General features: G+C 47.2%; 2 protein-coding genes across 2 annotated transcripts in view; one reads left to right on the forward strand and one right to left on the reverse strand.

The window, feature by feature from the left end:
• The window catches only part of NUFIP2 (nuclear FMR1 interacting protein 2), a 30331-nt gene extending 28004 nt beyond the window's left edge, over positions 1-2327 (forward strand). The window contains exon 5 of the mRNA XM_029082693.2: positions 1437-2327. The gene's annotated coding sequence lies outside the window, so the exon portion shown is untranslated. The remainder of the gene's footprint in view (positions 1-1436) is intronic.
• An 894-nt stretch (positions 2328-3221) lies between these two features.
• Positions 3222-10971, reverse strand: CRYBA1 (crystallin beta A1). Its single transcript, XM_029082695.2, has 5 exons — positions 10910-10971; positions 9158-9276; positions 5760-5901; positions 3930-4072; positions 3222-3491 (listed from the first exon to the last, which is right to left on the reverse strand). The coding sequence occupies exons 1-5, from the start codon at positions 10952-10954 to the stop codon at positions 3344-3346; spliced, it is 597 nt and encodes a 198-aa protein (XP_028938528.1). The 5' UTR covers positions 10955-10971; the 3' UTR covers positions 3222-3343.
• Between the last annotated feature and the right edge of the window lie 2727 nt (positions 10972-13698).

Consider the following 13698-nt stretch of genomic DNA (forward strand, 5'->3'; position numbering starts at 1 on the left):
ACCTGCTTAAGGACTGGGGCAATAATTTGTATTCTTTTCTTTACACGTTAGTGGCTGTCCCTAATGATTCTAAGACTCCCCCACCCAATTCCCTTCCCAGGATATGGTATCTTTATTAAGTAATGTGACCTATTTTAGTTTGCGGAAAAAAAGATCCAACTTACTGTCCTCCCTGTTAACAAAAGGTGTTATAAAAAGCTTTGTCTATAAAACCATGGGAGTTTCGGAGCCAATTTTACTCTAGAATTCAGGTTTTCTGTATGAGCCGTTACACAGGTGCAGCTCTCCAGGTTTTTCTTTATTTTGTTAAAAAAAAAAATTTAAAATTAAAAAAAGCACCTTGATCATAAAAATAAAGAAAAATGCTTTTTGTCTGCGACCATTGTCTCAAAATAGTGAACTGTGCAATTCTTGTTTTTTTCATTACATATCCCTCTCCCTAATGTGTGACTTCTTAGACTCTGTATTTCTGCGAATGTCAATGTGAAAGCTTTGCTTGCGTTACTTTTAGAAATGCATTTTGCACACTCGGGTTTTTGCCGAAGCTCCGTGAAAAGATTAGTTTTAAGCAGATGAATAAAGCTATGCACATGTCTTAAGTTTAATTTGTGTCTCATTGCCACAAGTGACTTATCTGCCCACATCCCCCCCTTTTTTTCTTTTTTTTTTTGCTATCCTGTGCTGTCACGAGCTTTTACCAACTCTGAGGATATGGCTAAAGACTCCGGCAGTGGGAACTTGAGAAGCAGGAAAACTGATCCTTCCGGTAGCTTTAGGCATAAAACAAAACACTTAACTTGGGTCCGAAAGGGCTTCTTTATAGGGGAGATTATCAATTTTCTAAACTCCCTGGATGCTGTTGATTAAAAAAAAAATACCATTGATTAAATACCACTGATTGATGCTGTTGCTTCTTCCAAATGGGCAAGAGTCTTTCTAAAAAAGCTGGAGGAGTTGAAATGAACACTGTCTAGGTGGGGCCTTTGAGCCGGCTTAATGCTTCTGATGTTGGGGTAGAAATTAGATCGGTTTAAAGGGGGGAGCAGTTAGACCTTTCCATCCTCTTCAGCCACTTCTAGTTGAGAGTCCGACTAGAGGTGAAGGACCTGAAACTAGTTCAGTTGCTGAACCCACTCCCCCTAAAACTTGACATGTGTGCAGACAGAGCACACACTGGTTAGGGGAAATTCATCCCCTAACAAAACAGTCCTTTTATAGCAAGTTGGAGTACGGGCTCAGCTGGTCTAATTGCTGCAAAGTGCATGTACTAAATAGCTTTAGTTTTTTGTGTGTGCTTAAAACGTGTCAATGTGCTAAACTGGTTTGGTTAAACCATCCTTAGGAGACTGTTGTGTAACTAGCCGAGGCCTTCATGTAGGAGAGCAGGTTATTTTGGGCAGTCGGTATCACTAACCGCTTTTTTCCTATGATCTTAGGTGCAGCAGAAATCCTTATTATTTTTACAGCTTTTCCTGTGTACAGAAGAGGGCTGTTTCTCTGCCATCACATGTGTATTTTACACGCCTTCGGGAGCCTCGGAACTTTCTGAAGGCTCTTAGTGTGTTTAAGAGCACACACACGTACACCCAAAAGAAGCCTTCTGTAATGGCCGTGGAAAAATAAACTGGCTCCTGCAAACTTGAGGTGGGCTTGTACGCATGGCCTTAAGAGGCGGAAGGGCAGGAGTTTAGTAGGCGATATCTTGTTTGGATACAGCCTTCTCTTCGGCATCTGTCAGCAGTTCTCATTTTATTCAGCCTCCTGGGGACTTAAGGATCACTGCAATTTGGGTGATTTACCTATTTAGGAGCTGAATTACCTCTTCATCTGGGGAAAGGAAAATTCACTTGGTTGTTAGTGTGATAATGGTATGCGACAACCTTCAATGTTTAAAAGGTTTTTTGTTTCTTGTCTTGCCTTTCCTCATCACCAAATCACTTAACAGGTTCACATATGTCTACCCATCCACCACCACCCCACCCCATTTGAAATGTTAAAACATTTTCCAGAGGAGAGCAGTGACCAGAGATTAATCTTTTAGCCAAATGCTTACTAGCTGTGTCTGATAAAGGTTGATGTCATGGATTTTTAAGGGGAGAAGATGTCAGTTCCATGACATAGTCTTTCTTTATCGATGTCTTATGTCACACTTACACAGTGTTTAAGAGAAAAAAGTTATCTGAATTTCACTTACTGTGCTGAACCAACAGCTCTGCAACTATACCCAGATTTACTTATTTTATCAGAAAAAAACTTGAGAAATTTGTAGATCAAAGAAATTAAGAAACAAGTGCTGTAAATTGTTGAATAAAAATTTTAAAGTTTCTGAGGTGTTTGTGTCTTCTATTTAGCATCATCTTTTGGGTTCTTAGCTGTGTTCCAAAATCCCATTTTGAAGAAAACTCTGGTTGCAATCCTTTATATGCTGGCCCACCTGGCATTTATAAATAAATGTCAATATGGATTACTGATTCTGTCTTGGCTATAACCCTTAGGTAGCCCTATTAGTGTCAGAGCATATAGCTAAGCCTAACAGTATGGTGGCCACAGATGTGTCCTGATGTGTGATTTTGCTGCCTAGCACAACAGTTAATAATCAGAATTGTTGGTTGAAGGAACAGTGTGGTTGAATTTATGGCTGTTGGGAATTGAAGGGCTGAGGGAATCTACTAATATTCTGCTCTAGGATGGGGGAGCAAGTTTGGTTGGCCTAGGCTGCAGTTAACTCTACCTTCCTTGCAATCTGTACTGGTTTAACCTTTAGTGGTGTTCAGAGTACTTCCCCATGCTAATGAATAACCCACTTTGACAGTATAGACAAATGCAGTCTATGAGGCATTAATCTCACTTGCTAATGAATAACTTCCTCTGGCTCTGGAGGCAGCAGGACCAAACAAGTGGGCTTAGGGGCCCATGGCACGTATGCATACATCCTTATATTTGGTTCCCTCCTCTATCTGTCTTTTATTTTAATGCCTGTCTCCCTTATCAAATTGTAAGCTCCTAGAGGGCAGGCTTTGTTTCTACTTTATTGTCCTCTCCCAAGGACAATTAGTACAGTGCTCAGCACAGAGTAAGCACTCAAATACCAATGGTTGATTTACAGTCAGGCTCCCACTCACTGCTCACCCCACCCCTGCCCAGCAATTTAGTTTACTCATCTTAGAAGCATTTTGTGTTCCTTCTAATATTTATTGGCAACTTTAGCAGCTGTTTCCAGTTGAAAAATTTCTGGTCCATGAACAGCCTCAACACCAAACTATCATAATGTATTTCTTATCTTAAGTCCCGTCATCAGCACCATCCTGCGTCTGACAGCCGCCAGATGGGTTGCAGTGGAGTTCTACTGTTGAATCCGACGCATGGACTGAATCTGGAAAGTCTGGGCGTGAGAACCCCACTCTCTCCAGTGTTTGTAGTCGCCTCCGTGATGGTCACACTCCAAGATATATTGGTAGCCACGATACCCGGGATACTGGTAACAAACCCAACTAGAAAAGCCGAACAGTGAGGTTAGAGGGGTATCCCCCAACCCAAGCTTCATGAAGCTGGAATGTTCTTCACGGGTGTTTGCGAAGCCTAAAGCCTGCCAGAAGACCTCAGGTCAAGAGTCTGATCTACTTTAGCTCTTCACTCAAAATAAAGTATTTTGGGGAAAAGACACTTAAAACTCACACCCCCATATCCAAAATGCCTGACCACTTAATCACTGAGTCTGTAGAAAGAGCAGCTAAAATGTCTTTGCACACTGTCAACTCTGTCCTGGGGGAGATTGACTTATAATGGTACCCTATGTAGAAGGATCACAGGGATATGGTACCCCACCCCTAAATCTCTGTCTTGGGAAACAAGGTCTGCACCAGAGCATGTGGAAGCAGAGGGTGGTGTGGGGGGAAGCCTCAACCCATCCCCCCGACCCCTCCACTCACGCGCCACACTGGATCTTCATGGAGCCCACTTCATTGTTAGGCCAGCCCATGGCCTGCAGTGAGGGGTAGTCATCACACAGCTCCCACTGCCGTCCAATGAAGTTCTGTTTCTCGAAGATGGTGATCTTGGACTCCTTATGGTTCTGAACTCGAGGAACAGAGTTAAACCCCCATGAGCACAGAAATCCTCCTTTAACACTTGTATCACTGAGGTTCTTGAAGTACCTCTCCAAGAGGCCTTCCCAGACTAAGCCCTCCTTCCCTCTTCTCCCACTCCCTTCTGCATCACCTGGATTGTTCCCTTTATTCATCACTCACCTTCCAGCCCCATAGCACTTATGTATATATCTTATGTATATGTCATTTACTTATTCATATTAATATCTGGCTCCCCCCAGACTGTAAACTCATTGTGGGCAGGGAATGTATCTGTATATTGTACACTCCCAAGTGCTTAATACAGTGCTTTGCACACAGAAGCACTCAGTAAATGATTGAATGAACAAATGACCACGACAAGAGGCTTATTGCCTTTATCCCCTCCTGCAGTCCTCCACTCTCCTCAATCCTTAAACAGATGTTGGAGTTCGTCTACAAACCAAGGGCAACCAGCCTAGCCCCCTCGATTCTCCCTTGCTCTGTTTCTGCAGCAGCTCACCTGCCATCTGAGGTGAGGTGGAGAGCTAATTGGCCAAGCCAGGCTGGGTTTACCTATCACCACATGGTGTTCTCAGCTGCTGGCCACCTGCTCCCCCGCATTAATGGAGAATTGGGTTTGAGTTAACCACGTTGCCGTGTCCCACTCTCTCTGCCTGTAATGAGCCTCCGGTGAGAGGAAGGGCTGAGAGAAACAAGCCGCAGTTGCGGCAGGAGGGGTTTAGGCTAGAATGCAGCCTCCCCCACTGTACCTTGTTAACTGCAGTGGTGATTAGGCCTAGGAGATGGTTGCTGCTGTGACTTTTTGGGGGAGTAAGGAAGCACTCATTTGGAGCAATTCGAGACTGTGAGCTCCTAATGGGCAGGGAAAATGCCTGCCAAATCTGTTGTATCTCTCCCAAGTGCTTAGTGTTATGCACCCAGCAAGCACTCAATAAATACCATTGCTTGATTGAATGACAGAGAGGTTTGATTGGCCTCCTGAGATCTTCCAGTCTTAAGATGGAAGGAAAATTTGGTTGGTAAATTAGTTCCCTTGACTCCTTCATTAATGGCCTACAACCTCTGGGGACTTATGAACCACTTGAAAAATGTCCATTGTGAGCCAGGAGGGTGTCTTGCTTTGTGGCTGGGCAGCTGTGCTCAGTGAGATTCAAGGTGACCACTCTAGTCCACAAGAGTTTTCGTGGCACAGCCAACCCAGGCCCTCAACCTCAGAGAAGCGGAGGGGCTTTGGTTCTTACTATGTGCCAGGCACTGTACTAAGCGTTAGGATAGATACAAGTTAATCAGGTTGGATACAGTCCCGGTCCCACCTAGGGTTCACAGTCTTAATCCCCATTTTACAGCTGAGGAAACGGAGGCACAGAAAAGTGATGCGACTTGCCCCAGGTCACACAGTAGACAAGTGGCAGAGCTGGGATTAGACCCCACATCCACTGACTCCTGGACCCGTGCTCTTTCCATTAGGCCACACCATTTCCCCATAGTCTCTTCCAGGTCCCAGCAGCTGCACTTATACTAGTGCTTGAGCAATGATTTCCCAATTTCATCCCTCTCTTCTCCTCATTTCTAGTGATTGTCTGCCCCCAGCGCTCCGCCCAGTCAGTTGCCACAACCTCCCTCCCCTCCAGCTCATCCCCCAGGATCCAGGATGGGCTCAACGGGGCTCACGGCAGAGCAGATGGGACGGAAGGAGGTCAGGCGTTCGATGTGGTAAGCGTTGCTCCCGCTCCAAGCTTCCCAGCATGGGTAATCCCCTCTCTCCAGGACAAACTGCTGCCCGCAGAAGCTTGTGTGTTCAAAACCAATCCAGCTGCAACAATAGGGGCCCAGGGTCAGAACCCAAACAGCTTGGGGAGGAGAGTCCTCAACCCCAGAACTACCATCCCCCCAGAGGGGAAGAGGAGGGCCGGGAAGCCTGAGTGGAGAGTCCAGTCGGTGATGCTGATAACCACCCCCTTAAGCACCTAAAGCAAATACTTATCGTGGCCTAGTGGATAGAGCACAGGACTGATAGCTAGAAAGACCTGGGTTCTAATCCCTGCTCGGCCACTTGTCTTTTGTGTGACCTTGGGCAAGTCACTTCTCTTCTCTGAGCCTCCGTTGCCTCATCTGTAAAATGGGGATTAAGACTGTGAGACCTACGTGGCGTGGGGATCTGTGTCCAACCCACTTAGCTTGTATCTACCTCAGTGCTTAGAACAGCGCTTGACATATAGTAAGTGCATAATAGATACCATCATTATTATTATTAGTAGGAATAGGAGTAGTATGCCCCAGATGAGCAACTGAGGGTACTGATTTCATTCATTATATCACCCGAGGCTTCCAGGAGAAGAGTAGGCTGGTAAATAGTTAGCATTATTTGCAGCAATAGTCTAAGACTGATTGATACTTGTAAACTTTAGTTTCTGGAGGTTTAAGTGCTCTCGGTTTGGTGGAAAAACAAAAGCAGGAAAACTCACTATTCACAGAGTACATTTTACTCTCTAGGGAACAAGCCCCTGATAACTCTCAGTTTTAAAACTCCCCAGCTGCCAGACAAACTAAATCCCCTCTGCCCTGCCATCTTGCTAAGGCACTGGCAGTTTGCTTCTGACCCAGGGCTCCCTATCCAAGCTGCCTAAATAGGGAAGCAGCATGGCCTAGTGGAAAGAGCACAGACCTGGGAATCAGAGGTCCTGGGTTCTAATCCTGTCTCTGCCACTAATCTGCTGTGTGATCTTGGGCAAGTCATTTCTCTGTGCCTCAGTTCCCTCATCTGCAAAATGGGGATTCAATACCTTTTCTCACCTTCATTTACTCTGTGAACTTAATGCAGAACCTAATTATCCTGTACCTACCCCAGGGCTTAGTACGGTGCTTGGCACAGAGTAAGTGCTTAACAGATTCCAGAATTAATTAATCAGCTGCCTCCTGCTTTTCCATCACCCAATATTCTTCAGAATCTGTGACATTATTCTCTCCCTTAATCAAGAGTCTGGCAGACTCTTAGGAAATGGGAAAATGGATCATCTCAGTCCTCCAAATCTAGGCTATTGCGCATCAATCCAGCCTGGCCTGACCATCACCCAGCTTTAATGGGGGAAACTTTCGGGTGCTGGGGATTCTTGGAGATGGACTCAGCCCTAGGGGGCAGCTGAAAGAGGCTGAGCAGAGATAATAATAATAATTGTAGTTTTTGTTAAGAGCTTATTTACTATGTGTCAAGCACTCTACTGAGTTCTGGGGTAGATACAAAATAATCAGGTCCCACATGGGGCTCACAATCTAATTAGGACTGAGAGCAGGTATTGAACCCCTATTTTGCAGATGAGGGAACCGAGGCCCAGTGAAGTGACTAGTCCAAGGTCACACAGCAGACAAGTGGCAGAGCAGGAATTAGTTCACCCCACAGGCGATCAGGGAGGTGGGGAGGGTGCAATGAAGGTGGGGAGGGATCCTTTGCATGATGACCAGGAGTCCATAATAATGACTGATCCTGGTTGGCAGACCTTATGTCCTGGAGAGAAGACGAAGTGTCCCCAACAACACCAGGTAAGTCACTTAACCTCTGACTCCCAGGCCCGGACTCTTTCCCCTAGGTCACGTTAGGACCATTTCCACTGGCCTTTGAACCTTGGACAAATTCAATTCCAGAACATTTCTTCTCCTCTTTTGCCGGTGGTCAGACTAGGAGCAGGACCGTCGGTGAAGAACCCCGGGCAAGAGCATGCCCTTCCCCGCTGCGGTTTTTAATCTTGGAAGCTGGGAGCAGAAGGCAAGAAGAGGAAGGGGAGGGACACGTTGAGCAGAAAAGCTATAGTAGAGTGTCCAAAGAGGGCAATGGAGGACGATTTGGGGGCCAACGTGATTTTAGGGGGGCTGTGCAGGGGTCAGAGGTCAGACCTGCTCTGTCTGATCATAGGAGAGGGAGGACGGGAATGGGTATCAAAATGACAGAGGAGGAGAAGGACCTAGGTGCATGGGCCTGTAAAACTTCACTCTGAGCTTGCAAACAACCCACTCACCAGGCAAGCAGCAGGGAGGGCTGCTTTGACTCATTCCCCATTGTGGGCAGGGAATGTGTGTGCTCATTCTGTTGTACTCTCCCAAGCACTTAGTACAGTGCACAAATAAGCACTCACCAAATACCACTGATTGATTCTCCATAGCCCTTCCCCAGGGGGAAGAGGGGTTGCCAGCCTCTGGATGAGCTGGTCCAGATTGGGGTGAGTGGCAAGGCTTGTTTATGTGAGAAGAGGGAGTTTTCAGAATAAAAAACCAGGCCTGATTTTAACTGAAGCCGGTGTTGTTGGGGACCTCTTTGCCTTCTCTCCAGGACATAAGGTCTGCCAACCAGAATCAGTCATCATTATGGACTCCCAGTTGTCAAGCAAAGGATCCCTCCCCACCTCCATTGCAGTAAGCCCTGATCCCTGATCGCCTGTGGGGTGAACTAAGGGAGGGACCAGACTTGAGATCTGCCAGCAATGAGCTGATTACTCTGCCCCTTATATGGTGTGCCTAGTGCCCTAATCTTGCCAGCCGGGCTACAGAGACCACAGGGTAAATATAGCCTGGCTACTTCCCTCAGACCGGTGGTGGTTACGTAAGCACTACCCTCCAGCAGAGAGGCTTCCCCCTGGGGAGCCCCCAAGGGTCTGAGGAATGCTGGAGGGGCCTCCAAAATCAGCTCTTCAGCAAGAAGCCTTGCTTCTTTAATAATAATAATGATAATGGTATATGTTAAGCACTTATTATGTACCAATTACTGTACTAAGCATTGGGGTAGACACAAGATAATCAGGTCCCACATGAAGTTCACAGTCTGAGTAGGAGGAAGAACAGGTATTGGATCCCCATTCTTCACATGAGGGAACTGAGGCACCGAGAATTTAAGTGACTTACCCAAAGTCACACAACAGGTAAGTGGCAGAACCAGGATCAGAACCCGGATCCTCTGACTTCCAACTCCAGGCTCTTTCCACTAGGCAATGCTGCTTCCAGAGTACAAAACAAAAGCAGGGAAAAATCGGAGCCCCAGGCTCTCCCCTCCATCAGCGGGAGCCAACTGGCTCTTTACTTACGCTCCACATTCCACCTTCAGGGACCTGATGTTGTCAAAGCCGCACTCGGTCACGTTGGGACAGGAGGCCGTGAACTCCATCCTTTTGCCCTGGAAGTTCTCTTGGTCGTAGATGGTGACCTGGAAGAGAACCCAGCGCCTGCTGGGTTGCGCTGCCAGAGATCGGAGGCCGGGACCGAGGGCGGCCTGACCGAGCCCCAGTCTGATTTCACTTACTGTCTGTGCAGCAGAAAGAGCCAGAGTAGAAAGCCCCACAAGGGGCGGAAACAGTTCAGATTTGAGGAGGGTTCTAATCCTCTTGGCTTATAATGGGAAGTGGTGTTTCCAGTGTAGACTGGGAAACGGTGTGAATCGACCTTCTCAGAGTGGGGATCCATGTGACCAGGTTGCTGCAGCTGCTGAACTATGGAGACCCACCTTGGAAGATGGTTCCAAAAATGAGTTCAAACTTACTTCAAGGTGCAAAATAATCTTTCCCATTTGGTAGTCTTAATTATGGTGGAGACAGTAAGGTGACTATTATAACCTCTCACTTCCCTTCCCAACCTACTACGGCTAGTTTTACTGCTGCTGCTGCTGTTAATCCTACTACTTACAGCTACTACTCCTGCTGCTGCTATTACAGCGTGGAAAGAGCCCGGGCTTGGGAGTCAGAGGTCATGGGTTCAAATCCTGGCTCCGCCACTTGTCAGCTGTGTGACTTTGGGTCACTTAACTTCTCTGTGCCTCAGTTACCTCATCTGTAAAATGGGGATTCAGATGGTGAGCCCCCCGGGGGACAACCTGATTACCTTGCATCCCCCCAGCGCATAGAACAGTGCTCAGCACATAGTAAGCGCTTAACAAATACCATCATTATTATTATTACTACTATTGGATGCTGCTCTGCCTCCTCCTCCTCTTCTCCTTGCATACATACACCCCCGCCCCCCGGCTCATTGTGAGTTTGGATCCAGCAGGACAGGTTGTGTATGAACGACTCTCCTTTCCAGTGCTCTGCTCTGAAGCAGGAGGAGAGAGAAGCTCTATCTGCTGTCAGGCTCCTTCTGGGTCTGGAGGCCCCCAGGAGAGGTGGCATCGCTTCGTGTCGGAGGCCTCTGCTGAAAGATCTGTGTTCCAGCCCCTGTTCTGTCATTCCTTAACAAGCTGTGTGAACTTGGGCAAGCCTCATGGCTTTTCTGGGCCTCAGAGCCTCCCCAGGAAAGGGAAAACCGACCCCTATCTCGGGAAAGGCTGTAGGAAAGATAAATGATAAAATGGTGAAAGTGTTTTATGCTCTCATTGGAGGAGAGATGTTATCACTCTCCAAGCTCCCATAATGTAGTTACCAGACCAGAAGAGGAACCATTTCGGAGAAATAAATTAGCTTAGAATGTCTTTGAATCTCAAGGTTCCTGTTAAAATCTGGGTGCCCCTTATGGTCTAGTGAATCTCAGAGGGTCATCAATTCAATCATTTCACTCCCTGCTCCTTCCTTCTCCCCAAACCCAGCCCCTTTTATGATGCGTAAGCCATGCTGTCCCTCCCCATAGAAGTGAGCCCCGGCACCAAGAGCATCATCGCAGGAATGGCCCAGTGCAGGGGCTGGGGTTTCTGGTTTCCCCCTGCCAGCGGCCCTGCCGCCTGCACCTGTCATTCCGGGCATCCACCGCCCCCCCAGGATGAAGCTGGCCCAGCCGGTGGCCCGAGCTGTGGATCCAGCCGGCTCCCGCCCAGTGACACTCTCCACAGGCTTCGTTAACATGACGGCTACCTTCCATGGCCCCAGAGGCCCGGGCAGGGGGTTTGTCTGAGTCATCCTGGCAGGTGAAAGGGTTTCTGGAAAAGAAAGCAAATGTCAGGCACAAAGCCTGGATCTAATTCCACTGCGCCCCCCATCTCTGTCTCTGTTTCTCCCCACTCTCTGTCAATCAATCAATTGTTTTCATTGAGCACTTACTGTGTGTAGAACACTGTATTAAGCACCTGGGAGAGTATAATATAGTAATAGAAAAGACACATTCCCTGCCCACAATGCACTTACAGTCTAGAGGGGGAGACAGACATTTATATAAATAAATTACAGATATGTACATAAGTGCTGTGGTACTGAGAGGGGGACGAATAAATGGAGCAAGTCAGGGTGATGCAGGAAGGAGCAGAAGAAAAGGAAAATAAGGCCTAATCAGGGAAGACCTCTTGGAGGAGATGTGCCTTCAATAAAGCTTGAAGTGAGGGAGAGTAATAAACTGTCACATATGACGAAAGAGGACATTCCAGGCCAGAGGCAGGATGTGGGTGAGAGGTCGGCGGCAAGATAGACAAGATCAAGGTACAGTGAGAGGGTTGGATTTGGAAGACTGAAGTGTGTGGGCTGGGTTGTAGTTGTAATAGGAAAATAGCAAGGTGAGATAGGAGGGGGCAATATGATTGAGGGCTTTAAGGCTGATGATAAGGAGTTTCTGTTTGATGTGGAGGTGGATGGGCAACCACTGGAGGTTCTTGAGGGGTGGGGAAACATGGACTGAATGTTTTTGTAGAAAAATGATCTGGGCAGCAGAATGAAGTATGGACTGAAGTGGGGAGAGGCAAGAGGCAAGGAGGTCAGCAAGGTGGCTGATACAGTAATCAAGTCTGGATAGGACAAATGCTCGAATTAATGTGATAGCAGGGTGGAGAGGAAAGGGCAGATTTTAGCTGTGTGGTGAAGGTTGAACTGTTAGGATTTAGTGATAGATTGAATATGGGAGTTGAATGAAAGGGAGGAGTCAAGGATATGCCACGGTTAAGGGTTTGTGAGACAGGAAGGGTGGTGGTACTGCCTACAGTTATGGCAAAGTCAGGAAGGAAAGGGTTTGGGTGGGAAGATGAGTTCTGTTTTTGACATGTTTAGTTTGAAGTGACAGCAGAACATCCAAATAGAGATGTCTTGAAGACAGGAGGGAAAGTGGGACTTAAAGAGAGGGAGAGTAATCAGGGCTGGAGATGTAGATTTGTATCTGCATAGAGGTGGTAGTTGAAGCGGTATGAGCAAATGAGTTCTCCAAGGGAGTGGATGTAGATGGAGAATAGAAGGGGATCGAGGACTGAATCTTCAGGAATACCCACAGTTAGGGGATAGGAGGCAGAGGAGGAGCCCTCAAAAGAGCCTGGGAATGAGCGAGCAGAAAGATAGGAGAAGAACCTGGAGAGGATAGTGTCAGTGAAGCTAAGGTTGGATAATGTTTCTAAGAGAAGGGGATGGCAGGTAGCGTCGAAGGCAGCTAAGAGGTTGAGAAGAATAAGGATGGAGAAGAGGCCATTCGATTTGGCAAGAAAGAGATCATTTGCAACCCTTGAAAGGGCAGTTTTTGTGGAACAAAGGGGACAGAAGCCAGATTGGAGGGGGTCAAGGAGAGAATTGGAGGAGAGGAACTTGAGACAGTGGGTATAGGCAACTTGCTCAAGGAGTTTGGAGAGGAATGGTAGGAGAAAGATGGGGCAATAACTGGAGGGAGCCATGGAGTCAAGGGAGGGTTTTTTTAGGATAGTAGAAACATGGACATGTTTGAAAGATGTGGGGAAGAAGCCATCTTAGAGTGAGCAGTTGAAGATAGTGGTTAGGGAGGGAAGAAGGGAGGGGGCAAGTGATTTGATAGGAGCAAAGGGTCACACAGGTGGAGAGGGTGGATTTTGAGAGAAGGTAGGAGACCTCTTGAAATACTTCTGGGAAAGTTGAAGAAGGACCAGGAGGAGGGAGGGACTGGGGAGGGGCAGATGAGATTTTAGGGAGATCACACCTGAAAATTTTGATTTTCTCAATAAAGTAGGTGGCCAGGTCATTGCAGCAAGAGATGGAGGAGGCAGGGGGACAGAGAGTTTGAGAAGGAAGTTAAATGCCAGGAACAACTGGCGAGGGCAGTGGGCTTGGGTGTTAATAAGGATGGAGAAATAATTTTGCTAGGAAGAGGAGGAGCAGAGTTAAAGCATGTAAGGATAAACCTGAAGTGGACGAGGTCAGCCTGATAGCTAGATTTCCACCAATGGTGCTCTGTGGCTCATGCACAAGAGCAAAGGAAGCGGAATGTGGGTTAGTGGCATAAGATTGATGAAGGGATAGGGGAGCAAGTGAGTTGAGTTCAGTAGAGAGGGTGGTGTTGATGCAAGCTAATCAGGTTAAACATAGACCATGTCCCACATGGGCTTCACAGTCTTAATCCCCATTTTACAGGTGAGATAAATGAGGTGCAGAGAAGTGATTTGCTCAAGGTCACACAGCAGACAAGTGGCAGAGCTGTGATTAGAACCTAGGTCCTGACTCCCACTTTCCACTAGGTTGTGCTGCTCTCTTTCTGTCTCTATCTCATATCCAGACGTCCACCACTTCTTTCTTCATTCATTCAAGTCTTTATTCCTACCTCTCTCCAATTCACAGCCCCTTCCCAATCTACCTCCGTCCCAGCTCCATCCTGCAGGGACTAGCATTACTCAGCTATAGCCGGGCCGCCCAGAGTCTGCTGCTGTGAGAATTAAGGATCACAACCTTAATTACAAGCCCAGCCCACCCTTGGGTCAAGCGGTTAG

Source organism: Ornithorhynchus anatinus, chromosome 17 (genome assembly GCF_004115215.2).
Source record: "Ornithorhynchus anatinus isolate Pmale09 chromosome 17, mOrnAna1.pri.v4, whole genome shotgun sequence".
Lineage (NCBI taxonomy): Eukaryota > Metazoa > Chordata > Mammalia > Monotremata > Ornithorhynchidae > Ornithorhynchus > Ornithorhynchus anatinus.

What these genes read in the sequence shown, in the direction of transcription:
- CRYBA1 (XM_029082695.2), bottom strand. Translation starts at nt 10,954, where the DNA reads ATGACTCAGACAAACCCCCTGCCCGGGCCTCTGGGGCCATGGAAG. An exon ending in TCCGTCCCATCTGCTCTGCC is followed by an intron (nt 4,073 to 5,759) that starts GTGAGCCCCGTT and finishes CCTCGAGTTCAG; the next exon opens with AACCATAAGGAGTCCAAGAT. An exon ending in ATGAAGATCCAGTGTGGCGC is followed by an intron (nt 3,492 to 3,929) that starts GTGAGTGGAGGG and finishes CGGCTTTTCTAG; the next exon opens with TTGGGTTTGTTACCAGTATC.